The sequence below is a fragment of the Pleurodeles waltl genome, chromosome 3_1 (genome assembly GCF_031143425.1).
Source record: "Pleurodeles waltl isolate 20211129_DDA chromosome 3_1, aPleWal1.hap1.20221129, whole genome shotgun sequence".
NCBI lineage: Eukaryota > Metazoa > Chordata > Amphibia > Caudata > Salamandridae > Pleurodeles > Pleurodeles waltl.
Genome location: NC_090440.1, coordinates 1914089399 through 1914117048, shown reverse-complemented (window position 1 = coordinate 1914117048; position 27650 = coordinate 1914089399). Strand labels below are relative to the sequence as shown.

The 27650-nt window shown below is 46.4% G+C and overlaps 1 protein-coding gene across 1 annotated transcript in view; it reads left to right on the top strand.

Moving 5' to 3' along the window:
* Positions 1 to 27650, top strand: part of PRPF8 (pre-mRNA processing factor 8) — a 200002-nt gene that overhangs the window by 27212 nt on the left and 145140 nt on the right. Inside the window, exons 13-22 of the mRNA XM_069226117.1 lie at positions 1122 to 1256; positions 1551 to 1680; positions 2119 to 2315; positions 2942 to 3148; positions 3249 to 3412; positions 3655 to 3781; positions 4691 to 4883; positions 5982 to 6169; positions 6528 to 6766; positions 8224 to 8370. Of these exons, the coding sequence (XP_069082218.1) occupies positions 1122 to 1256; positions 1551 to 1680; positions 2119 to 2315; positions 2942 to 3148; positions 3249 to 3412; positions 3655 to 3781; positions 4691 to 4883; positions 5982 to 6169; positions 6528 to 6766; positions 8224 to 8370 (1727 nt within the window). The remainder of the gene's footprint in view (positions 1 to 1121; positions 1257 to 1550; positions 1681 to 2118; positions 2316 to 2941; positions 3149 to 3248; positions 3413 to 3654; positions 3782 to 4690; positions 4884 to 5981; positions 6170 to 6527; positions 6767 to 8223; positions 8371 to 27650) is intronic.

Sequence of the window (27650 nt, the reverse complement as noted above, 5' to 3'; positions counted from 1 at the left end):
AGTGTGGTGCATTGAAACTGGCATGTTCTACTAATGTTCCACATTGAGTGCTGCGTGCATTGTGTGTTGCTTCAGTTTTGTCTGCCTTTTTGTTTGAACAAGCTCAAATACTTGAAGTATTCAAGGTGTATTATTCTAGTTTTAGTTCATTATGGTTTTAAACTTTGTCTTTGGGTGGAGTGGTTTGTGTGTATCTCACTTGTGGTACTTTCCATGTGAGGTTTGTGCTGCTGTAGTTCTACGTAGATCATTGCTTGTTCCTACTGCATTTCAAATGGGACAATGTAAACGTTTATAATGTAAGGTACGTTTACTCACTAGCTCCTCTGCCTAGGAGGCCTTCAGAAGTTTCATGTCTCATAATATACCCGTTTGACCCAGGCAAACATGTTTTAAGTAAATAATGCAAATTTAAACCCTGGGTTAATTTCAGGGATTAATTAGTCACATTAGACGACAAATACATTGTTCTGTTGAAGTTTCCACATTTTAAGAATCCTTAGTCATATGGTGTGTGTGTGTGTGCTTGAGCATGCCTGATACCCGATATCTAGGCAGCCGTTTGTCTTTTAGAAGCGTATTCTGTCAATTTTATAAAACATGCGAAGTGTGGCGTATACTGATTCAGCATTAGCTCTCTTGCTCTGTGTTAATTTTCTTGCACCCTTTTCTAAATGTCCTGTTTTAATGACTGACAAATGATCAGTTGGTCTTTTCATGTCCGCTGTAAGCTTCAGAATGTATGCCTGTGAAGTTTTTGTTTGCTGTGTACCCCTTTCTGCTTGGAAAATTAAGAGAGGTGCAGAGATAGCCTATGTGTTTCTTTTGGCTAGATGGAAACTGTAACAGTCTGATGTTGGTGTGATGCAATAAAGTTTTACCTGCTAAACATTGTTACCTGCTTTTTTTTTTTTTTTTTAAAGTTTCTAACGACTTATGAACATGTAGTCAAAAAAACAACATGGTGGCAGAATTTATGTGTAACTTACTAAAGCTGTGCTTTCCCATGGGATGTGTATTAAATTTTTGATTTGACTGCATAAGGGAAATGCTGGGGGCGGGGATTTTAGTGAAGGGTTTCTGACACATAGTCCTTTTGTTCCTGCTCTTTTATCTCTCAGCTCTCAGATGGTCTTCAGTACATCTTTGCCCATGTTGGACAGTTGACTGGAATGTACCGCTACAAATACAAGCTCATGAGACAGATCCGCATGTGCAAGGACCTAAAGCATCTCATCTACTATCGTTTCAATACGGTGAGCTGTTGTCCAGAGTTTCTTTGTTTACCTTCACGGTCCTTTTTAACCCTTTTAGAGACACTGTTAGACTGTTTTATTTCAGTGGGCCGTCTTGTTTCTACTCTTCGTCCTCTCGGACCCTATCTGCTCTGAGATGCACCATGTATGCTCTAGATCAGTACAAGGCACCTAGTACAGACTGCTGTTGTGGTCCTGTTGTTCCGCCTCATAACACGACTTACTGAATGTTCGTAGGCTTCAAGTCTATTTTTAGACTTATTCCATCTTCATATTCTCATTTTCTCTTTTCAGGGTCCAGTGGGGAAAGGGCCGGGGTGTGGATTCTGGGCTGCAGGATGGCGTGTGTGGCTCTTTTTTATGCGCGGGATCACCCCTTTGCTGGAGAGATGGCTTGGAAACCTCCTGGCTCGACAATTTGAAGGTCATTTCATGACTCGTTTTTACTTTTATCTGACCAACAGCATCATTTGTAGAATGCTTAAGTGGCTAAAAGGAAAGTGGGCTCTAAAACATTGTATGTCACACCTTGGAATCTGCAGAAATGTTAGTTATCGAGTAGTGCGGCATATAGTACAGTGGACAGCTGTATGTTAGCCCTATCCCTGGAGTAGTGTAGGTAGATTGCTGTGTACCATTGATGCAGTGTTTCATTGTCTCTTGCTATTGACCTTATAGAACGTATAGCACATTACAAACTAAATTCTTTATACTCTTATCAACCAAAATAACATTCATTTTTTCTTTTTAATTACCATTGTAAGTATGGGACACTACACTGTGTCTGCACTCTGAGTGCAGTCCTGTTACCTGAAGGTTTCTTGGCTTGTTCTAATCCTTTAAGCTGTTTCTCCTTCTCTAGGTCGTCATTCGAAAGGGGTGGCAAAAACTGTTACAAAGCAGCGTGTGGAATCTCACTTTGATTTGGAGCTTCGTGCTGCGGTCATGCACGATATCCTGGACATGATGCCAGAAGGTATTAAGCAGAACAAAGCTAGGACTATCCTACAACACCTGAGTGAAGCTTGGAGGTGCTGGAAAGCCAACATCCCCTGGAAGGTGAGAGGACATACTGGAGTTAGGAAGAGGGACAGAATCCATGCCAGTCATAAGGACATCTAGGCAGTGGAGGTACAGGCAGTCCATGTATGCCTGCAGTAAGATGGAGAGACAGACTGTAAACTTTGTGCCTCGATTGACTGAGTTCGAGAGAAGGGCAAAGTCCTACAGCAGTTGAGAGGGCTGGTATGTACTGGGAAAGGAAGGATGTCCACAAGACTGGAGTGGTACAGTGAGGTAGATTTGGTTGCAAGAGTAAGGTTAGCAAGGTCTCGTGGACATTCTTCCCTTCAGAGCTCGAATGTATTGGCTTCACGCTGTACTTGAACTGCATGAGATACATAGATATATATATGGTTGGAAGGCAGACCTTCGAGTGAGCTTCTGATGGAAAAAGGGTTGTTTGGTTTGTTGCTTTCTTGTTGGGCGTGTACAGTTTTTCATGACTGTTAGGCGATAAGCTCTGTGATAATACATCCTGTCTATTTCTATGTCAGTGACGTTGCATTTTGAGGGTGGTGTGTCTGATTTTTTTGGGGAAATTGTAGGAGTAAACTGGTTGAGCTGAAGACTCTTGACAGTACTGTTTGCTTGCTCATCGCCTTGTCGGATGCTGCTGTTTGCAGGTTCCTGGGCTGCCAACTCCGATTGAGAACATGATCCTACGCTATGTGAAGGCCAAGGCAGATTGGTGGACAAACACAGCACATTATAACCGCGAGCGTATCCGACGAGGCGCAACTGTTGACAAAACTGTTTGCAAGAAGAACTTGGGCAGACTCACCAGACTGTACCTGAAGGCAGAACAGGAGCGGCAGCACAACTACCTGAAGGTAAGGGAGGGAAGCTACTGAAGCAGGAGTAGTGTCACTGTCGCGTGTGGTGGAGTTTTCTCTCTCCAATCAGTGTAATTTATGCTATACTTTCTTCTAGGATGGGCCGTACATCACTGCGGAGGAGGCTGTAGCTGTGTACACCACTACTGTGCACTGGCTGGAAAGCAGACGGTTCTCTCCCATCCCCTTCCCACCTTTGTCCTACAAGCATGACACAAAACTACTCATTCTGGCTCTGGAGAGGCTAAAGGAAGCATACAGGTAAGTGGGGGTTCAGGAAGAATGTTTATTTGAACACTGGAGCAGAGACAAGCACTTGGGTGAGAGTTCAAAGAAGAAAGCTATGTACTATGTACAGTGGTGAATTGTATTCCAGCATCTCTCACAAGTACTGTGTACACAAGCAGGCAAGGCAGTTGGATTAGTGCACGCAGACTGAGCAGTTTCTCTGTAATGATTCCTTTGTTCCTTTATCAGCCCTATAACTGTGACTTTACTTTTAGTGTGAAGTCCCGTTTGAATCAGTCTCAGAGGGAAGAGCTCGGCTTAATTGAACAGGCGTATGATAACCCCCATGAAGCGCTATCTAGAATCAAGCGACACCTTCTCACTCAGAGAGCCTTCAAAGAGGTGAGAATTTGCTAAAACTGTTTATGGACTCGATAATTCCCTTTCTGTCTAAATCCTGACACAAACAATCGGTATTTGGATTCTGAGCATCTTCCCTCCCGTAAAAAAACTGCTGTATCTCTTGATACCGTGAATTGGTGTTGTGGTGTATTTTCTGATGCAACTGATCCTTGTTTTGGATGTTTATTTTATGTTTGTGTCTTTTTTTTTTTTCTTCTTCTTTTTTTTTCTGGCATAGTTTTTATGTAACTGCTTTATACGGGTTTGAGTTGTATGTATTTGAATGATAGTACCAGGTGGGGTGAGCAATCCTGTTATCACTAGGTCAAAGCATAAGGAACGTAAACTGCAAAACACGTAACAGTGAGAAAATACAGAACACTGCTCTGCGCAATCATTACACTGGAGCTGATTGTGACATACGCTAGAATATAGACTAACTTCACAGGCATCCAGTAATCTTAATATACTACCCCAATCTACCAGTGAGGTGATGTAATAAAGAATTCAATGGAAACAGACTCTGAGGTTGATCTTAATCTAACCTAGAAATATTTTGTGCTGCACACAAAAATAGGACCACGGTGACACTAAACAAAGATTACTATACCAAAAACCATGATGAGGCCTCTTGAGGCAACAGAGTGAAATGGGAATCAGGGGTCTGAGGCAGTCCAGTTAGACCTCTCCTGCGACCATCACCCAAACGAGGACCAGGATACACTGTGACTTTAAAAAGGATAGAGTACACGTTGCTGATTCATTATACCATTCGTGAGTCAGTTTGACCCCATCTAACTTTCACAGTCCGTTAATTACTTCATATGGTCTGCATCAATTCTGAAGTTTGGCCATTCTTACTCTGTTCTGTGCACATTAGTGTAACTTTTCTTTCTCTGTTTTTCAAAGGTGGGTATTGAGTTCATGGACCTCTACAGTCACTTGGTTCCAGTTTATGATGTTGAGCCATTGGAGAAGATCACAGATGCATACCTGGATCAGTACTTATGGTACGAAGCCGATAAAAGGAGACTTTTCCCTCCGTGGATCAAGCCTGCTGACACCGAGCCACCTCCGCTGCTTGTGTACAAATGGTGTCAAGGTGAGCACCACGTTTTTTAGAAGGATCAAAGTAATTATGGTTGTATTGGTATTTAAAACTTTCATGCCTGTGTTCTCTTGGTGGAAGGACATTGCTGGCTGGCAGGAAAAAAAAACTGATTTGGAGTTGGGATTGGCAGATTGGGAGGTCTTGAAGGAGGGGAGAGTGGTAATTTGCTCTGTAACAGCTAAAATTAGAAGATCATAGCACTTTAGTTGGGGACTAGAAGAGCTTGAAAGATGAGGGAGAGTGAAAAATGTTAATTGCTGTGTGACATGGGGATTTGCTTGACTGATGTCCGAGAACATAGCTTGAACACTGGCACTTTGGAAGGAGCCTATGATTATTTCCATTCGGTGGAAACCCGGACAACTCGGTGTGGTTATCCTAATTGGCATTTCGGGTTGGTGTGTTTATTGGGGTGTGATATTAGATGATTCACAAAAGTGTGCCTTGCAGATCATTTCTTGAATGGACATCTATAGGAAGGGCTTGTCTAGACTGGAGTTCGAGGGTTGTGTGCACAGGCATCCAAAAGGAATTTGTTTGCCCATTATTGAATATGGGTAGCGAGGGGTGAAATTGTACGAGCATTAGTTGGCCGAGTAAGGAATCTGCAGAGATTGTTGGATTATTGGATACAGGAGTGTTGTAGGGGGTTATTTTGCTAGGCATTTCAGCTAAATGTTGAGTGAGCTCTGATGCATCCTGATGGAATATTGTTCGTCCCCAAGTTTAATGTGTATTGTTTGTGTTAAATTGGTAAAAATTTTTTGCTTAGAGGTGAAGCACAGGGGTTCTAATTTTTCCTCCTTCCCAAGATCAAAAAGAAAGGTTGGTGAAGGGAGATCAAGAAGGAGATAAAAACTTGTTGTGACCTCACCAGTCTAGTATTTTAAGATGAGTGTGGGCACACGAGACTCCTTGCATTGTTGCTTGATTTTAGCATATGTCTTCTATCTTCTTCCATGTAATTTCTAGGGCTCTGGAACTGAGGTATGCAATGCCCTTATGTTTTGAATTTTTTTCTGAGGATTACAGTGCCAAGAGGTTATGGTTTGCTCTGTGAGATTTTTATGCTCTTCTTTGTTTCTCCAGGTATTAATAACTTGCAGGATGTGTGGGACACAAGTGAGGGTGAGTGTAACGTCATGCTGGAATCTCGATTCGAGAAGATGTATGAGAAAATTGACTTGACGCTGCTCAACAGGCTTCTGCGTCTGATTGTTGATCACAACATTGCTGACTACATGACGGCTAAGAACAATGTGGTGATAAACTACAAGGTATGTTCTGCACCTCAACTTGATTTCTGTTTCTCATTTTGATGTTTGTGTGAATTACTGAGCGCAAAGCAATATGCACCCAGGAGAGTTTGAGAGTTGGTCAAGCAGTGGTTATGGATGAACGCCTTGGGAGAATGCTGCATTGCCTCTGTTTTACAGCATTTCAAGCACAGTTCTAAGGAAATGTACACTTAATTATGTAAGTTTGGCTTTAGAATATCCCTGCAAATTGTTGTATGGTATGCTGGTCTAGAAGTATGTTTGTTTCCATTCCTTGAAGCAAAGTACTTTGCTGACTTTAATATGCACAGCTTTAGTCCCCTGATGTCCAAATAAAGTAATGCATTTTCTCTGCCAGGATATGAACCACACCAACTCCTATGGAATCATCCGTGGTCTTCAGTTTGCCTCCTTCATTGTGCAGTACTATGGGTTGGTGATGGACCTCTTGGTCCTTGGCCTGCACCGAGCCAGTGAGATGGCTGGCCCTCCACAGATGCCAAATGACTTCCTCAGTTTTCAGGATATCGCAACAGAGGTAGCCCACCCTATCCGCCTGTATTGCCGGTACATTGACCGCATCCACATCTTCTTCAGGTATGACTACTGCCCACACCTCTGACCCTTTTCTCCATCCTTTTAATATTATACTAATACATCAACCTTAGCCACTACTTTTTATACTTCTCCCACACATTTATCTATCAAGCCCACTGAAGAGGTCCTCTAAATCGACCAGAACACCTCTTCTTGCCATTGCCATTTGCACCCTTTGTCCATTTGTTTGGATATAGCTATTCCCTCTCCCTGTTTCTCCTTTGCTGCTGGAAACCTCAGTTCTTCATACCCTCCATATGCTCCTCTTACACCTGTGGTCAGTTTTTGCCTTCTAATGCATTTGTTTGAATACTTCCCTGCCTCATGCATTCATTGGTCCCTCCATACATATGAAGCAAGCACCACCAGCACATCAAAAGAATACATGTTGTATTCCATTTTACCTTCACCCTTTGCAACTTTGGTGTGCTTTCCTTTCACCGTCACCCCCAGCAAGCTCATGCTGACAGTGCTACCATACTGCCCATCACCCATCACACAAGCCACAATGTTCCTCTAGATAACTTTAAAGGAGTAATTCTGGCTTATCTCAGGCATTTAGCTTCTCATCTTTCATAGGCATTGATTAACTGCCCCTGCAAGCCAAACTCTGACCCCCAGGCTCATGTAATAACACCCCTTTTATTTCCATGACAGACATCCTTGCTTCTCAGTCTGCCTCCTCTGTGCTTGCAAGTCATAACAAGCATTTGCAATGCAATGGGTCTCCTCTTTGCTCGAGTTAGAGCTATTAGCATTGTAAATTCCTAACTGGACTTTTCTTGCCACATAAATTGAAAATGAAAAGTAAAAGTTGACATAAACAAGCCCCCATGAGCGTGAAGGAGAGACACAAAAAGAAAAAAGTTCTCAAGCAGTCAAAACTATCAGCAAACGTGCAGTTATCCATGTAACAGAGTCGATGGCCAAGGTGGTAACATAACTGCCCCAAGGAGGAACAAATGTAAAGCACTTACCATTGATAACAAAGGTTTCTTTGAAAGGCAAGCACATGAACAAGTGATAGTGGTTGGTGCGGTTAGTACTCCACAGATAACACCACGTCCAAGCGCTTGCGCACTTGACCTAAAAAGTCTTTAATCCCTTTGATTACAGAAACAGTTTCTCTTTTGTGCATTAAATTACCACAGCCCTATTATTAAGGAACCATCTGGTGATTGGTGTTACGTTTGACTTCAGAAACCCAGCTGACTTTAGCACACTCATACATTCTGGAATGCCTATTTGTGATTGTTAGGGATGTAGGATACAGTGTTTTTCTTTACACTGAATGACCCTTTAAATTCTCCCGTCCTGCGTTTTTTTAAAAAAATTTTACAAACATTAAAATAATCCTCCTTTTATGATAATCAGCTTAGTCTCACAGCTCTACAGAGATAGTATGAATTGACCCTGATTTTTTTTTTTTTTTTTTTAATTTATTTTTTAACCTTCAGATTTTCTGCTGATGAGGCCCGTGATTTGATCCAGCGCTACCTGACTGAGCACCCTGACCCCAATAATGAGAATATTGTGGGCTACAACAACAAGAAGTGCTGGCCACGAGATGCCAGGATGCGCCTCATGAAGCATGATGTGAACTTGTAAGTGTCAACCATGACCGGTGTGGCAGAGGTGTTAAAATTCTCATGCTTTGGGGGCCGGGTGGATATGTCACAATGATCTGCTATTGGCCTAGAATTGAGAAGTAGGCAGGCGAGGGGTCAGAAATATATCCATATCTTGAGTTTTGGATGTGGATTGAACTGAAAGAACATGCTCCTTTTGCAACTTGACATATATCAGAGTCCTGCAAGTGCTTGACCTGCGCAAAGTGGTACTGTATTGTTCTTGGATTTATATAGGGTTCCTGTGAGCCCTTTCGGAGTGCACTGTTGAAAGGGTTCCTATGAGTCCTTTTGTAGTGCATTCTTGAAAGGGTGTTGGTTCTAGAATTGCCTAAAGTGGTGGTATAGGGTCAGATGCTTTAGCGATATGCTCTAAATGTGGTGCAGCATTGTTTCTCTGCTTAAGCATGAAGGGCCTGAATACGACCTTGGCGGATGGGACACTGCGTCACAAATGTGGCCGATATTCCGCCCGCTGTTTTACAAGTTCCATAGAGTATAACGGAACTTGTTATACTGTGGATAGGATATAGTATCACATCCGCCAAGGTCGTAGTCCGGTCCGAAGGGTCACAGAGACGGAGTATAAATACAGTCACTCATTCGGATTTTTGTTGTCTTTATGGAGGTCTGTATCATAAATAAGAAGCCACAATTGATGTGGAATCCCCAAGTAGTACACCACAGGGGTCTATCCAGGAGTGACAGCTTTAGCATCTCTTTCCTTTATCTGATACACTTGGAGGAGAGGTTATGTAGTAAGATAGAAAGTGGTATGCTTAGCACTGATAACCCAACCATGAGCACAATCCAGTCATCACTGGGGGAAAGCAGCCAGTGGACGTGAATGAAGATGGGCACTGCTCATGCCCTATGGGAATGGGCAAAGGTGAGAGATGAAAATGACATGACGGGTAGAGTACCTCCACCCCACCCCACTCCACCCCACTCCACTAAGCAGAAAACAAAATGGAGGTGCACTGTTTGGCCCACCAGTGGTCCTGCATGGAGAATAGAAAATAAAGGGCAAAACCATATTGATCTTACAAGAATACATGCAGAAGCCCAATACACTTAAATTGTATTAGGCATTTTAAACAGTTTTTCAATTTATCTTTAAGTCTAGTGCATTGGACAGTCAAGCATTGAGATTATCTCTTGGACCCCTTTGAAAGAATGGTTAGGGACCCAGATTTGTGGTCGCTGATGATTTTCACTGTAGTTTTGCACTAGATTTGAAACGTGTGGAATGTGGCCCAAACCTGTTGGTGCTCTGCCTTGAGGTTGTTTGAATGACATAGAGGAGTTCCCGCCCATCAACACTCTAATACGCCCCCTATTCCCCCTGGATAATTAACTGCAGCCACTTTTAAAAAATAATATTTATTTTTTAGGGTTTGAAATGGAGCGACAGTGAGCATCATAAGAACAATATGTTCGATGGCATCTGTCGCTGTAGATACACATGGTCTGCATAGCTCGCCATCTGGTGTTGGGTCGGAGTGTTACAAGTTGTTTTTCCTTCGAAGAAGTGTTTTCGAGTCACTGTACCGAGTGACTCCTCCTTCTGTGCTCATTGCGCATGGGCGTCGACTCCATCTTCGATTGTTTTCTTTCCGCCATCGGGTTCGGACGTGTTCCTGTCGCTCCGAGTTTCGGAACGGAAAGATAGCTGAAAACGGAAGATTTTCGACGGTATCGTTGCGATCCGGTTCGAGATAAACACATACGACGACGCATTGAACATCGAAGCGCTTCGGTGCCCTTCGGGGTAGATTTCGGCACACCGTCGGGGCCTAGTCGGCCCGACCGCGTGGAGAACAACGCCGATGGAACGGACCCCGTTTCGATTCTGCCCTGAATGCCACAACAAATATCCCTATACGGACCAACACTCGGTCTGTAACCTGTGCCTGTCACCCGAGCACAGCGAAGAATCCTGTGAGGCCTGTCGGGCGTTCCGGACCCGAAAAACTCTACGCGACCGTCGAGCGAGAAGACTGCAGATGGCGTCCACGCCAAAGGAGCATCGACAGTTCGAGACAGAAGAGGAACAGGAGGAATCCTTTTCCATCCAGGATTCAGACTCCGACGAACTCGACAATACAAAAACTGTGAGTAAGACGTCGAGATCAGAAATTAAAAAAGGCAAAAAGGCCCAGGGGACGCCACTGCCAACCGGCCATGGCTCAACCCAAATTCACGGTGACCAACAATCGGCACCGAAAAAGGCCCATTCAGTGTCGAGATCGTCCGACTCCGGTCGAGACACCGGCACGCAGCCTCCTCGGGACCGAGAGAGTGCTAAAGAGAAGCATCCGACACGGATCGACGCCGAGACAGTGGTGCCGAAGACCATAGAGGCCAAGATTTTTCGGCACAAAAGAAAAGGAAGGTTACCTCGGAGCCGAAAAAACAAACAACAGGGTTTTCGGAGCCGAAAAAAGCACCAACAGACCCAGTTTCAGGCTCCTATACTGAAGAACTTTCTATGTCTTCACAAATGAAAAGACACAGATTCGAACAAGAACTGCAATCCACTGAAGTGGATCACACGCAAAAGCGTATTTTTATTCAGCAGGGGACAGGGAAGATCAGTACCCTTCCACCTGTCAAAAGAAAGAGAACACTTCAGTTTGTAGCACGAGAGGCTCCTCAACAACAAACAGCAAAGACGGTAACACCTCCTCCCTCGCCTCCACATGTAACTCCGGCTTCGCCAACTTCCACCCCGTCACATTCGCCAGCTCACACCGCCATGAGCCACGACGACCAAGATCAAGACGCGTGGGACTTGTACGATGCACCAGTGTCTGATAACAGCCCAGACACATACCCAACTAGGCCATCACCACCTGAGGACAGCACAGCCTATTCACAAGTGGTGGCTAGAGCAGCTCAGTTCCATAATGTGGAACTACACTCTGAACAAGTAGAGGATGACTTTTTATTTAACACCCTCTCCTCCACCCACAGCTCCTACCAAAGCCTGCCTATGCTCCCAGGCATGCTACGCCATGCAAAGGAGATCTTCAAGGAGCCAGTTAAAAGTAGGGCAGTAACGCCTAGAGTGGACAAAGTATAAGGCGCCTCCTACGGACCCTGTATTCATCACCTCTCAGCTGCCACCAGATTCTGTGGTGGTAGGGGCTGCCAGAAAACGGGCAAATTCACACACTTCTGGGGATGCACCTCCCCCAGATAAAGAAAGCAGAAAGTTCGATGCAGCCGGGAAGAGGGTCGCTGTCCAGGCAGCAACCCAGTGGCGCATCGCAAACTCACAAGCGCTGCTAGCGCGATACGACAGAGCCCACTGGGATGAGATGCAGCATCTCATTGAACATCTCCCAAAAGATCTACAAAAGAGAGCAAAACAGGTTGTTGAAGAGGGTCAAAACATTTCCAACAATCAAATACGCTCCTCTATGGATGCAGCAGACACAGCCGCAAGGACCATTAATACGTCGGTTACCATCCGTAGGCACGCATGGCTCAGAACGTCTGGATTCAAGCCAGAAATTCAGCAGGCAGTACTTAACATGCCAGTAAACGAAAAACTTCTGTTCGGTCCGGAGGTCGATACAGCCATAGAAAAGCTCAAAAAGGACACTGACACTGCCAAGGCCATGGGCGCACTCTACTCCCCGCAGAGCAGAGGATCTTATACCACCTTCCGCAAAACACCTTTTAGAGGAGGGTTTCGGGGTCAGGCCACACAAGCCAGTACCTCACAGTCCGCACCGTCCACCTACCAGGGACAGTACAGGGGAGGCTTTCGGGGCCAGTATAGAGGAGGGCAATTCCCTAGGAATAGAGGAAGATTTCAAAGCCCCAAAACCACTACCAACAAGCAGTGACTCACACGTCACTCACCCCCCCCACACAACACCAGTGGGGGGAAGGATAGGTCAATATTACGAAGCATGGGAGGAAATAACTACAGACACATGGGTCCTAGCAATTATCCAACATGGTTATTGCATAGAATTTCTGCAATTCCCTCCAGACATACCACCAAAATCAAAACATTTATCAAAACACCATTCACAGCTTCTAGAGATAGAAGTTCAAGCACTACTGCAAAAAAATGCAATAGAATTCGTACCAAGCACACAAATAAACACAGGAGTTTATTCACTGTACTTCTTGATACCAAAAAAGGACAAAACACTGAGACCAATTCTAGACCTCAGAGTAGTAAACACATTCATCAAATCAGACCACTTTCACATGGTCACACTACAAGAAGTGTTACCATTGCTCAAAAAACACAACTACATGACAACCCTAGACCTCAAGGACGCATATTTCCATATACCAATACATCAATCTCACAGAAAATATCTAAGGTTTGTATTCAAAGGAATACATTACCAATTCAAAGTATTGCCTTTCGGTTTAACAACCGCTCCAAGGGTATTCACAAAATGCCTAGCAGTAGTCGCTGCACACATCAGAAGGCAGCAAATACATGTATTCCCGTATCTAGACGACTGGCTAATCAAAACCAGTTCGCTCACACAATGCTCAAACCACACAAATCAAGTCATACAAACCCTCTACAAACTAGGGTTCACCGTCAGCATTGCAAAATCCAACATTCAGCCAAGCAAAGTACAGCAATATCTAGGAGCCATAATAGACACGACGAAAGGAGTAGCAACGCCAACTCCACAAAGAATTCACAATTTCAACAGAGTCATTCAACACATGTCTCCAAATCAAACCATACAAGCAAGAACAATACTACAGCTCCTAGGCATGATGTCCTCATGCATAGCCATTGTCCCAAACGCAAGACTGCACATGAGGCCCTTACAACAGTGCCTAGCCTCACAGTGGTCTCAAGCACAGGGTCACCTTCTAGATCTGGTGTTAATAGACCGCCAAACTTACCTCTCGCTTCTATGGTGGAACAGTATAAATTTAAACAAAGGGCGGCCTTTCCAAGACCCAGTGCCACAGTACGTAATAACAACAGATGCTTCCATGACAGGGTGGGGAGCACATCTCAATCAACACAACATAAGAGGACAATGGAACATACATCAAACGAAACTGCATATAAATCATCTAGAATTATTAGCAGTTTTTCAAGCACTAAAAGCTTTCCAACCAATCATAACCCACAAATACATCCTTGTCAAAACAGACAACATGACAACGATGTATTATCTAAACAAACCAGGAGGAACACATTCAACGCAGTTAAGCTTATTAGCTCAAAACATATGGAAGTGGGCAATCCACCATCAAATTCGCCTAATAGCACAGTTTATTCCAGGGATCCAGAATCAACTGGCAGACAATCTCTCTCGAGATCACCAGCAAGTCCACGAATGGGAAATCCACCCACAAATTCTGAACACCTACTTCACACTCTGGGGAACACCTCAAATAGACTTATTTGCAACAAAAGAGAACGCAAAATGCCAAAACTTTGCGTCCAGATACCCACACAAGCAATCCCAAGGCAATGCCCTATGGATGAACTGGTCAGGAATATTTGCTTACGCTTTTCCTCCTCTCCCTCTCCTCCCGTATCTAGTAAACAAATTGAGTCAAAACAAACTCAAACTCATTTTAATAGCACCAACGTGGGCAAGACAACCCTGGTACACAACACTGCTAGATCTTTCTGTAGTACCCCACATCAAACTGCCGAACAAACCAGATCTGTTAACGCAACACAACCAACAGATCAGACACCCAGATCCAGCATCGCTGAATCTAGCAATCTGGCTCCTGAAATCCTAGAATTCGGACACTTACAACTTAGCCAAGAGTGTATGGAAGTCATAAAGCAGGCCAGAAGGCCATCCACTAGACACTGCTACGCAAGTAAGTGGAAAAGATTTGTTTGTTACTGCCATCATAATCAGATACAACCACTAGACGCAACTCCAAAACATATAGTAAATTACTTGCTCCATTTACAAAAAGCAAAGCTAGCCTTCTCTTCTATTAAAATACACCTTGCAGCAATATCTGCATACCTGCAGACTACCTATTCAACTTCCTTGTATAGGATACCAGTCATCAAAGCATTCATAGAAGGTCTTAAAAGAATTATACCACCAAGAACACCACCTGTTCCTTCATGGAACCTAAACGTGGTCCTAACAAGACTCATGGGCCCACCTTTCGAACCCATGCACTCTTGCGGAATACAATTCCTAACCTGGAAAGTTGCCTTTCTCATCGCCATTACATCTCTGAGAAGAGTAAGTGAAATTCAAGCGTTCACAACACAGGAACCTTTTATACAAATACATAAAAATAAGGTCGTCCTACGACCTAATCCAAAATTTTTACCAAAAGTTATTTCACCGTTCCATCTAAATCGGTAGAACTGCCAGTTTTTTTCCCACAGCCAGATTCTGTGGCTGAAAGAGCACTACATACATTAGATGTCAAAAGAGCATTAATGTACTACATTGACAGAACAAAGAACATCAGAAAGACTAAACAGCTGTTTATTGCATTCCAAAAACCTCATGCAGGTAACCCAATATCAAAACAAGGTATAGCCAGATGGATTGTTAAATGCATCCAAATCTGCTACCTTAAAGCAAAAAGACAACTGCCCATTACTCCCAGGGCACATTCAACAAGGAAAAAAGGTGCTTCAATGGCCTTTTTAGGAAACATCCCAAAGCATGAAATATGTAAGGCAGCCACATGGTCTACGCCTCACACATTCACCAAACACTACTGTATAGATGTGCTATCCGCACAACAAGCTGCAGTAGGTCAAGCTGTATTAAGAACTCTATTTCAGACAACTTCTACTCCTACAGGCTAAACCACCGCTTATGGGGAAATAACTGCTTACTAGTCTATGCAGACCATGTGTATCTACAGCGACAGATGCCATCGAACTGAAAATGTCACTTACCCAGTGTACATCTGTTCGTGGCATCAGTCGCTGAGATTCACATGGGCCCACCCACCTCCCCGGAAGCCTGTAGCAGTTCAGAAGTTACCTTCAATTTTGTACATTTGTATATATATTATTTAAACCTTTAATAGGTACATACTTACACATTTCATTGCGCGGGCACTATTACTATAGCACAACTCCTACCTCACCCTCTGCGGGGAAAACAATCGAAGATGGAGTCGACGCCCATGCGCAATGAGCACAGAAGGAGGAGTCACTCGGTACAGTGACTCGAAAACACTTCTTCGAAGAAAAACAACTTGTAACACTCCGACCCAACACCAGATGGCGAGCTATGCAGACCATGTGAATCTCAGCGACTGATGCCACGAACAGATGTACACTGGTGTAAGGAAATGCCTCCTTGGCATGGTTGCCCCCTGACTTTTTGCCTTTGCTGATGCTATGTTTACAATTGAAAGTGTGCTGAGGCCTGCTAACCAGGCCCCAGCACCAGTGTTCTTTCCCTAACCTGTACTTTTGTATCCACAATTGGCAGACCCTGGCATCCAGATAAGTCCCTTGTAACTGGTACTTCTAGTACCAAGGGCCCTGATGCCAAGGAAGGTCTCTAAGGGCTGCAGCATGTCTTATGCCACCCTGGAGACCTCTCACTCTGCACAGACACACTGCTTGCCAGCTTGTGTGTGCTAGTGAGGACAAAACGAGTAAGTCGACATGGCACTCCCCTCAGGGTGCCATGCCAGCCTCTCACTGCCTATGCAGTATAGGTAAGACACCCCTCTAGCAGGCCTTACAGCCCTAAGGCAGGGTGCACTATACCATAGGTGAGGGTACCAGTGCATGAGCATGGTACCCCTACAGTGTCTAAATAAAACCTTAGACATTGTAAGTGCAGGGTAGCCATAAGAGTATATGGTCTGGGAGTCTGTCAAACACGAACTCCACAGCACCATAATGGCTACACTGAAAACTGGGAAGTTTGGTATCAAACTTCTCAGCACAATAAATGCACACTGATGCCAGTGTACATTTTATTGTAAAATACACCACAGAGGGCACCTTAGAGGTGCCCCCTGAAACTTAACCGACTATCTGTGTAGGCTGACTAGTTTTAGCAGCCTGCCACAAACCGAGACATGTTGCTGGCCCCATGGGGAGAGTGCCTTTGTCACTCTGAGGCCAGTAACAAAGCCTGCACTGGGTGGAGATGCTAACACCTCTCCCAGGCAGGAATTGTCACACCTGGCGGTGAGCCTCAAAGGCTCACCTCCTTTGTGCCAACCCAGCAGGACACTCCAGCTAGTGGAGTTGCCCGCCCCCTCCGGCCAGGCCCCACTTTTGGCGGCAAGGCCGGAGAAAATAATGAGAATAACAAGGAGGAGTCACTGGCCAGTCAGGACAGCCCCTAAGGTGTCCTGAGCTGAGGTGACTCTAACTTTTAGAAATCCTCCATCTTGCAGATGGAGGATTCCCCCAATAGGGTTAGGATTGTGACCCCCTCCCCTTGGGAGGAGGCACAAAGAGGGTGTACCCACCCTCAGGGCTAGTAGCCATTGGCTACTAACCCCCCAGACCTAAACACGCCCTTAAATTTAGTATTTAAGGGCTACCCTGAACCCTAGAAAATTAGATTCCTGCAACAAGAAGAAGGACTGCCCAGCTGAAAACCCCTGCAGCGGAAGACCAGAAGACGACAACTGCCTTGGCTCCAGAAACTCACCGGCCTGTCTCCTGCCTTCCAAAGATCCTGCTCCAGCGACGCCTTCCGAAGGGACCAGCGACCTCGACATCCTCTGAGGACTGCCCCTGCTTCGAAAAGACAAGAAACTCCCGAGGACAGCGGACCTGCTCCAAGAAAAGCTGCAACTTTGTTTCCAGCAACTTTAAAGATCCCTGCAAGCTCCCCGCAAGAAGCGTGAGACTTGCAACACTGCACCCGGCGACCCCGACTCGGCTGGTGGCGATCCAACACCTCAGGAGGGACCCCAGGACTACTCTGATACTGTGAGTACCAAAACCTGTCCCCCCTGAGCCCCCACAGCGCCGCCTGCAGAGGGAATCCCGAGGCTTCCCCTGACCGCGACTCTTTGAACCTAAAGTCCCGACGCCTGGGAGAGACCCTGCACCCGCAGCCCCCAGGACCTGAAGGACCGGACTTTCACTGGAGGAGTGACCCCCAGGAGTCCCTCTCCCTCGCCCAAGTGGAGGTTTCCCCGAGGAATCCCCCCCTTGCCTGCCTGCAGCGCTGAAGAGATCCCTAGATCTCCCATTGACTTCCATTACAAACCCGACGCTTGTTTCTACACTGCACCCGGCCGCCCCCGCGCTGCTGAGGGTGAAATTTCTGTGTCAACTTGTGTCCCCCCCCGGTGCCCTACAAAACCCCCCTGGTCTGCCCTCCGAAGACGCGGGTACTTACCTGCAAGCAGACCGGAACCGGGGCACCCCCTTCTCTCCATTCTAGCCTATGTGTTTTGGGCACCACTTGGAACTCTGCACCTGACCGGCCCTGAGCTGCTGGTGTGGTGACTTTGGGGTTGCTCTGAACCCCCAACGGTGGGCTACCTTGGACCAAGAACTGAACCCTGTAAGTGTCCTACTTACCTGGTAAAACTAACAAAAACTTACCTCCCCCAGGAACTGTGAAAATTGCACTAAGTGTCCACTTTTAAAACAGCTATTTGTCAATAACTTGAAAAGTATACATGCAATTTTGATGATTTGAAGTTCCTAAAGTACTTACCTGCAATACCTTTCGAATGAGATATTACATGTAGAATTTGAACCTGTGGTTCTTAAAATAAACTAAGAAAAGATATTTTTCTATATAAAAACCTATTGGCTGGATTTGTCTCTGAGTGTGTGTACCTCATTTATTGTCTATGTGTATGTACAACAAATGCTTAACACTACTCCTTGGATAAGCCTACTGCTCGACCACACTACCACAAAATAGAGCATTAGTATTATCTATTTTTACCACTATTTTACCTCTAAGGGGAACCCTTGGACTCTGTGCATGCTATTCCTTACTTTGAAATAGCACATACAGAGCCAACTTCCTACATTGGTGGATCAGCGGTGGGGTACAAGACTTTGCATTTGCTGGACTACTCAGCCAATACCTGATCACACGACAAATTCCAAAATTGTCATTAGAAATTGATTTTTGCAATTTGAAATTTTTCTAAATTCTTAAAAGACCTGCTAGGGCCTTGTGTTAGATCCTGTTTAGCATTTCTTGTAGAGTTTAAAAGTTTGTAAAAGTTTGAATTAGAACCTAGAACTAGTTGTAGATTCTTAAAAAGTATCCCAACTTTTAGAAGCAAAATGTCTAGCACAGATGTGAATGTGGTGGAACTCGACACCACACCTTACCTCCATCTACAGATGAGAGAGCTAAGGTCACTCTGTAAACTAAAGAAAATAACAATGGGCCCCAAACCTACCAAAATACAGCTCCAGGAGCTTTTGGCAGAGTTTGAAAAGGCCAACCCCTCTGAGGGTGGCAACTCAGAGGAAGAGGATAGTGACTTGGAGGAAAATTCCCCCCTACCAGTCCTATCTAGGGAGAACAGGGTCCCTCAAACCCTGACTCCTAAAATAATAGTCAGAGATGCTGGTTCCCTCACAGGAGAGACCAACACCTCTGAAATCACTGAGGATAGCCCCAGTGAAGAGGACATCCAGTTAGCCAGGATGGCCAAAAGATTGGCTTTGGAAAGACAGATCCTAGCCATAGAGAGGGAAAGACAAGAGATGGGCCTAGGACCCATCAATGGTGGCAGCAACATAAATAGGGTCAGAGATTCTCCTGACATGTTGAAAATCCCCAAAGGGATTGTAACTAAATATGAAGATGGTGATGACATCACCAAATGGTTCACAGCTTTTGAGAGGGCTTGTGTAACCAGAAAAGTGCACAGATCTCACTGGGGTGCTCTCCTTTGGGAAATGTTCACAGGAAAGTGTAGGGATAGACTCCTCACACTCTCTGGACAAGATGCAGAATCTTATGACCTCATGAAGGGTACCCTGATTGAGGGCTTTGGATTCTCCACTGAGGAGTACAGGATTAGGTTCAGGGGGGCTCAAAAATCCTCGAGCCAGACCTGGGTTGACTTTGTTGACTACTCAGTGAAAACACTAGATGGTTGGATTCAAGGCAGTGGTGTAAGTAATTATGATGGGCTGTACAATTTATTTGTGAAAGAACACCTGTTAAGTAATTGTTTCAATGATAAACTGCATCAGCATCTGGTAGACCTAGGACCAATTTCTCCCCAAGAATTGGGAAAGAAGGCGGACCATTGGGTCAAGACAAGGGTGTCCAAGACTTCAACAGGGGGTGACCAAAAGAAAGGGGTCACAAAGACTCCCCAGCAGAAGGGTGATGAGACAACCAAAACTAAAAATAGTAAAGAGTCTTCTACAGGCCCCCAAAAACCTGCACAGGAGGGTGGGCCCAGAGCCTCTTCACAAAACAATGGGTACAAGGGTAAAAACTTTGATCCCAAAAAGGCCTGGTGTCATAGCTGTAAACAGCATGGACACCAAACTGGAGACAAGGCCTGTCCCAAGAAAGGTTCCACTCCAAACTCCCATCCAGGTAACACTGGTATGGCTAGTCTCCAAGTGGGATCAACAGTGTGCCCAGAGCAAATCAGGGTCCACACTGAAGCTACTCTAGTTTCTGAGGGTGGGGTGGATTTAGCCACACTAGCTGTCTGGCCGCCTAACATGCAAAAATACAGACAGCAACTCTTAATTAATGGGACTAGAATAGAGGGCCTGAGGGATACAGGTGCCAGTGTCACCATGGTGACAGAGAAACTGGTTTCCCCTGGCCAATACCTGACTGGAAAAACTTACACAGTCACCAACGCTGACAATCAGAGAAAAGTACATCCCATGGCAATGGTTACTTTAGAATGGGGAGGGGTCAATGGCCTGAAACAGGTGGTGGTCTCCTCAAATATCCCAGTGGACTGTCTGCTTGGAAATGACCTGGAGTCCTCAGCATGGGCTGAGGTAGAACTAAAAACCCCTGCAGCAATGCTGGGTATCCCTGAACTGGTGTGTGTGAAAACAAGAGCACAATGCAAGGCACAGGGTGAACAAGTAGAGCTGGAGTCTGGAAGAATGGCCCAGCCTACCAAGAGGAAAGGAAAGTCAGTTGGGAAACCAACTGCAACACAGCAAAAGAAAGGGAACCTCTCTTCTCAGGAAGATGTTCTGCCCTCTGAGGGAACTGAGCCTTTGGAGCTTGAACCTTACCAGGTTGAGCTCTTAAGCCCAGGGGGACCCTCAAGGGAAGATGTAGGAAGTTGGCTCTGTATGTGCTATTTCAAAGTAAGGAATAGCATGCACAGAGTCCAAGGGTTCCCCTTAGAGGTAAAATAGTGGTAAAAATAGATAATACTAATGCTCTATTTTGTGGTAGTGTGGTCGAGCAGTAGGCTTATCCAAGGAGTAGTGTTAAGCATTTGTTGTACATACACATAGACAATAAATGAGGTACACACACTCAGAGACAAATCCAGCCAATAGGTTTTTGTATAGAAAAATATCTTTTCTTAGTTTATTTTAAGAACCACAGGTTCAAATTCTACATGTAATAGCTCATTCGAAAGGTATTGCAGGTAAGTACTTTAGGAACTTCAAATCATCAAAATTGCATGTATACTTTTCAAGTTATTCACAAATAGCTGTTTTAAAAGTGGACACTTAGTGCAATTTTCACAGTTCCTAGGGGAGGTAAGTATTTGTTAGTTTTACCAGGTAAGTAAGACACTTACAGGGTTCAGTTCTTGGTCCAAGGTAGCCCACCGTTGGGGGTTCAGAGCAACCCCAAAGTCACCACACCAGCAGCTCAGGGCCGGTCAGGTGCAGAGTTCAAAGTGGTGCCCAAAACACATAGGCTAGAATGGAGAGAAGGGGGGTGCCCCGGTTCCGGTCTGCTTGCAGGTAAGTACCCGCGTCTTCGGAGGGCAGACCAGGGGGGTTTTGTAGGGCACCGGGGGGGACACCAGTCCACACAGAAATTTCACCCTCAGCAGCGCGGGGGCGGCCGGGTGCAGTGTAGAAACAAGCGTCGGGTTTGTAATGGAAGTCAATGGGAGATCTAGGGATCTCTTCAGCGCTGCAGGCAGGCAAGGGGGGGGTTCCTCGGGGAAACCTCCACTTGGGCAAGGGAGAGGGACTCCTGGGGGTCACTCCTCCAGTGAAAGTCCGGTCCTTCAGGTCCTGGGGGCTGCGGGTGCAGGGTCTCTCCCAGGTGTCGGGACTTAGGATTCAAAGAGTCGCGGTCAGGGGAAGCCTCGGGATTCCCTCTGCAGGCGGCGCTGTGGGGGCTCAGGGGGGACAGGTTTTTGTACTCACAGTCTTAGAGTAGTCCTGGGGTCCCTCCTGAGGTGTTGGATCGCCACCAGCCGAGTCGGGGTCGCCGGGTGCAGTGTTGCAAGTCTCACGCCTTTTGCGGGGAGCTTGCAAGGTTCTTTAAAGCTGCTGGAAACAAAGTTGCAGCTTTTCTTTGGAGCAGGTCCGCTGTCCTCGGGAGTTTCTTGTCTTTTCGAAGCAGGGGCAGTCCTCAGAGGATGTCGAGGTCGCTGGTCCCTTTGGAAGGCGTCGCTGGAGCAGGATCTTTGGAAGGCAGGAGACAGGCCGGTGAGTTTCTGGAGCCAAGGCAGTTGTCGTCTTCTGGTCTTCCTCTGCAGGGGTTTTTCAGCTAGGCAGTCCTTCTTCTCGTAGTTGCAGGAATCTAATTTTCTAGGGTTCAGGGTAGCCCTTAAATACTAAATTTAAGGGCGTGTTTAGGTCTGGGGGGTTAGTAGCCAATGGCTACTAGCCCTGAGGGTGGGTACACCCTCTTTGTGCCTCCTCCCAAGGGGAGGGGGTCACAATCCTAACCCTATTGGGGGAATCCTCCATCTGCAAGATGGAGGATTTCTAAAAGTCAGAGTCACCTCAGCTCAGGACACCTTAGGGGCTGTCCTGACTGGCCAGTGACTCCTCCTTGTTGCTTTCTTTGTTCCCTCCAGCCTTGCCGCCAAAAGTGGGGGCCGTGGCCGGAGGGGGCGGGCAACTCCACTAAGCTGGAGTGCCCTGCTGGGCTGTGACAAAGGGGTGAGCCTTTGAGGCTCACCGCCAGGTGTCACAGCTCCTGCCTGGGGGAGGTGTTAGCATCTCCACCCAGTGCAGGCTTTGTTACTGGCCTCAGAGTGACAAAGGCACTCTCCCCATGGGGCCAGCAACATGTCTCTGGTGTGGCAGGCTGCTGGAACTAGTCAGCCTACACAGACAGTCGGTTAAGTTTCAGGGGGCACCTCTAAGGTGCCCTCTGTGGTGTATTTTACAATAAAATGTACACTGGCATCAGTGTGCATTTATTGTGCTGAGAAGTTTGATACCAAACTTCCCAGTTTTCAGTGTAGCCATTATGGTGCTGTGGAGTTCGTGTTTGACAGACTCCCAGACCATATACTCTTATGGCTACCCTGCACTTACAATGTCTAAGGTTTTGTTTAGACACTGTAGGGGTACCATGCTCATGCACTGGTACCCTCACCTATGGTATAGTGCACCCTGCCTTAGGGCTGTAAGGCCTGCTAGAGGGGTGTCTTACCTATACTGCATAGGCAGTGAGAGGCTGGCATGGCACCCTGAGGGGAGTGCCATGTCGACTTACTCGTTTGGTCCTCACTAGCACACACAAGCTGGCAAGCAGTGTGTCTGTGCTGAGTGAGAGGTCTCCAGGGTGGCATAAGACATGCTGCATCCCTTAGAGACCTTCCTTGGCATCAGGGCCCTTGGTACTAGAAGTACCAGTTACAAGGGACTTATCTGGATGCCAGGGTCTGCCAATTGTGGATACAAAAGTACAGGTTAGGGAAAGAACACTGGTGCTGGGGCCTGGTTAGCAGGCCTCAGCACACTTTCAATTGTAAACATAGCATCAGCAAAGGCAAAAAGTCAGGGGGCAACCATGCCAAGGAGGCATTTCCTTACACAACCCCCCCCCAAACGAAAGAGGATGAGACTAACCTTTCCCAAGAGAGTCTTCATTTTCTAAGTGGAAGAACCTGGAAAGGCCATCTGCATTGGCATGGGCAGTCCCAGGTCTGTGTTCCACTATAAAGTCCATTCCCTGTAGGGAGATGGACCACCTCAACAGTTTAGGATTTTCACCTTTCATTTGCATCAGCCATTTGAGAGGTCTGTGGTCAGTTTGAACTAGGAAGTGAGTCCCAAAGAGGTATGGTCTCAGCTTCTTCAGGGACCAAACCACAGCAAAGGCCTCCCTCTCAATGGCACTCCAACGCTGCTCCCTGGGGAGTAACCTCCTGCTAATGAAAGCAACAGGCTGGTCAAGGCCATCATCATTTGTTTGGGACAAAACTGCCCCTATCCCATGTTCAGAGGCATCAGTCTGCACAATGAACTGCTTAGAATAATCTGGAGCTTTGAGAACTGGTGCTGAGCACATTGCTTGTTTCAGGGTGTCAAAGGCCTGTTGGCAGTCCACAGTCCAGTTCACTTTCTTGGGCATTTTCTTGGAGGTGAGCTCAGTGAGGGCTGTCACAATGGATCCATATCCCTTCACAAACCTCCTGTAGTACCCAGTCAAGCCAAGGAATGCCCTGACTTGAGTCTGGGTTTTTGGAGCTACCCAGTCCAGAATGGTCTGGATCTTGGGTTGGAGTGGCTGAACTTGGCCTCCACCTACAAGGTGTCCCAAATAAACCACAGTTCCCTGCCCTATCTGGCATTTGGATGCCTTGATAGAGAGGCCTGCAGATTGCAGAGCCTTCAAAACCTTCCTCAGGTGGACCAGGTGATCCTGCCAGGTGGAGCTAAAGACAGCAATATCATCAAGATAAGCTGTGCTAAAGGACTCCAAGCCAGCAAGGACTTGATTCACCAACCTTTGGAAGGTGGCAGGGGCATTCTTTAAACCAAAGGGCATAACAGTAAACTGATAATGCCCATCAGGTGTGGAGAATGCTGTCTTTTCTTTTGCTCCAGGTGCCATTTTTATTTGCCAGTACCCTGCTGTCAAGTCAAAGGTACTTAGGAATTTGGCAGCACCTAATTTATCAATGAGCTCATCAGCTCTTGGAATTGGATGAGCATCTGTCTTGGTGACAGAATTGAGCCCTCTGTAGTCCACACAAAACCTCATCTCTTTCTTTCCATCTGTGGTGTGAGGTTTGGGGACTAAGACCACTGGGCTAGCCCAGGGGCTGTCAGAGCGCTCAATGACTCCCAATTCCAGCATCTTGTGGACTTCCACCTTGATGCTTTCCTTAACATGGTCAGACTGTCTAAAGATTTTGTTCTTGACAGGCATGCTGTCTCCTGTGTCCACATCATGGGTACACAGGTGTGTCTGACCAGGGGTTAAGGAGAAGAGTTCAGGAAACTGTTGTAGGACTCTCCTACAATCAGCTTGCTGTTGGCCAGAGAGGGTGTCTGAGTAGATCACTCCATCTACTGTACCATCTTTTGGGTCTGATGACAGAAGATCAGGGAGAGGTTCACTCTCTGCCTCCTGATCCTCATCTGTTACCATCAACAGATTGACATCAGCCCTGTCGTGGAAGAGCTTAAGGCGGTTTACATGGATCACCCTTTTGGGGCTCCTGCTTGTGCCCAGGTCCACCAAGTAGGTGACCTGACTCTTCCTTTCTAGTACTGGGTAAGGGCCACTCCATTTGTCCTGGAGTGCCCTGGGAGCCACAGGCTCCAGAACCCAGACTTTCTGCCCTGGTTGGAACTCAACCAGTGCAGCCTTTTGGTCATACCAAAACTTCTGGAGCTGTTGGCTGGCCTCAAGGTTTTTGGTTGCCTTTTCCATGTACTCTGCCATTCTAGAGCGAAGGCCAAGTACATAGTCCACTATGTCCTGTTTAGGCTCATGGAGAGGTCTCTCCCAGCCTTCTTTAACAAGGGCAAGTGGTCCCCTTACAGGATGACCAAACAGAAGTTCAAAGGGTGAGAACCCTACTCCCTTCTGTGGTACCTCCCTGTAAGCGAAAAGCAGACATGGCAGGAGGACATCCCATCTCCTTTTGAGTTTTTCTGGGAGCCCCATGATCATGCCCTTTAATGTCTTGTTGAATCTCTCAACTAAGCCATTAGTTTGTGGATGGTAAGGTGTAGTGAATTTATAAGTCACTCCACACTCATTCCACATGTGCTTTAGGTATGCTGACATGAAGTTGGTACCTCTGTCAGACACCACCTCCTTAGGGAAACCCACTCTGGTAAAGATACCAATGAGGGCCTTGGCTACTGCAGGGGCAGTAGTCGACCTAAGGGGAATAGCTTCAGGATACCTGGTAGCATGATCCACTACTACCAGGATATACATATTTCCTGAGGCTGTGGGAGGTTCCAGTGGACCAACTATGTCCACACCCACTCTTTCAAAGGGCACCCCCACCACTGGAAGTGGAATGAGGGGGGCCTTTGGGTGCCCACCTGTCTTACCACTGGCTTGACAGGTGGGGCAGGAGAGGCAAAACTCCTTAACCATGTTGGACATATTGGGCCAGTAGAAGTGGTTGACTAACCTCTCCCACGTCTTGGTTTGTCCCAAATGTCCAGCAAGGGGAATGTCATGGGCCAATGTTAGGATGAACTCTCTGAACAGCTGAGGCACTACCACTCTCCTAGTGGCACCAGGTTTGGGGTCTCTGGCCTCAGTGTACAGGAGCCCATCTTCCCAATAGACCCTATGTGTTCCATTTTTCTTGCCTTTGGACTCTTCAGCAGCTTGCTGCCTAAGGCCTTCAAGAGAGGGACAGGTTTCTTGTCCCTTACACAGCTCCTCCCTTGAGGGTCCCCCTGGGCCTAAGAGCTCAACCTGATAAGGTTCAAGCTCCAAAGGCTCAGTTCCCTCAGAGGGCAGAACTTCTTCCTGAGAAGAGAGGTTCCCTTTCTTTTGCTGTGTTGCAGTTGGCTTCCCAACTGACTTCCCTGTTCTCTTGGTAGGCTGGGCCATTTTTCCAGACTCCAGCTCTACTTTTTCACCCTGTGCCTTGCACTGTGCTCTTGTTTTCACACACACCAGTTCAGGGATACCCAGCATTGCTGCATGGGTTTTTAGCTCTACCTCAGCCCATGCTGAGGACTCCAGGTCATTTCCAAGCAGACAGTCCACTGGGATATTTGAGGAGACCACCACCTGCTTCAGGCCATTGACCCCTCCCCATTCTAAAGTAACCATTGCCATGGGATGTACTTTTCTCTGATTGTCAGCGTTGGTGACTGTGTAAGTTTTTCCAGTCAGGTATTGGCCAGGGGAAACCAGTTTCTCTGTCACCATGGTGACACTGGCACCTGTATCCCTCAGGCCCTCTATTCTAGTCCCATTAATTAAGAGTTGCTGTCTGTATTTTTGCATGTTAGGCGGCCAGACAGCTAGTGTGGCTAAATCCACCCCACCCTCAGAAACTAGAGTAGCTTCAGTGTGGACCCTGATTTGCTCTGGGCACACTGTTGATCCCACTTGGAGACTAGCCATACCAGTGTTACCTGGATGGGAGTTTGGAGTGGAACTTTTCTTGGGACAGGCCTTGTCTCCAGTTTGGTGTCCATGCTGTTTACAGCTATGACACCAGGCCTTTTTGGGATCAAAGTTTTTACCCTTGTACCCATTGTTTTGTGAAGAGGCTCTGGGCCCACCCTCCTGTGCAGGTTTTTGGGGGCCTGTAGAAGACTCTTTACTATTTTTAGTTTTGGTTGTCTCATCACCCTTCTGCTGGGGAGTCTTTGTGACCCCTTTCTTTTGGTCACCCCCTGTTGAAGTCTTGGACACCCTTGTCTTGACCCAATGGTCCGCCTTCTTTCCCAATTCTTGGGGAGAAATTGGTCCTAGGTCTACCAGATGCTGATGCAGTTTATCATTGAAACAATTACTTAACAGGTGTTCTTTCACAAACAAATTGTACAGCCCATCATAATTATTTACACCACTGCCTTGAATCCAACCATCTAGTGTTTTCACTGAGTAGTCAACAAAGTCAACCCAGGTCTGGCTCGAGGATTTTTGAGCCCCCCTGAACCTAATCCTGTACTCCTCAGTGGAGAATCCAAAGCCCTCAATCAGGGTACCCTTCATGAGGTCATAAGATTCTGCATCTTGTCCAGAGAGTGTGAGGAGTCTATCCCTACACTTTCCTGTGAACATTTCCCAAAGGAGAGCACCCCAGTGAGATCTGTTCACTTTTCTGGTTACACAAGCCCTCTCAAAAGCTGTGAACCATTTGGTGATGTCATCACCATCTTCATATTTAGTTACAATCCCTTTGGGGATTTTCAACATGTCAGGAGAATCTCTGACCCT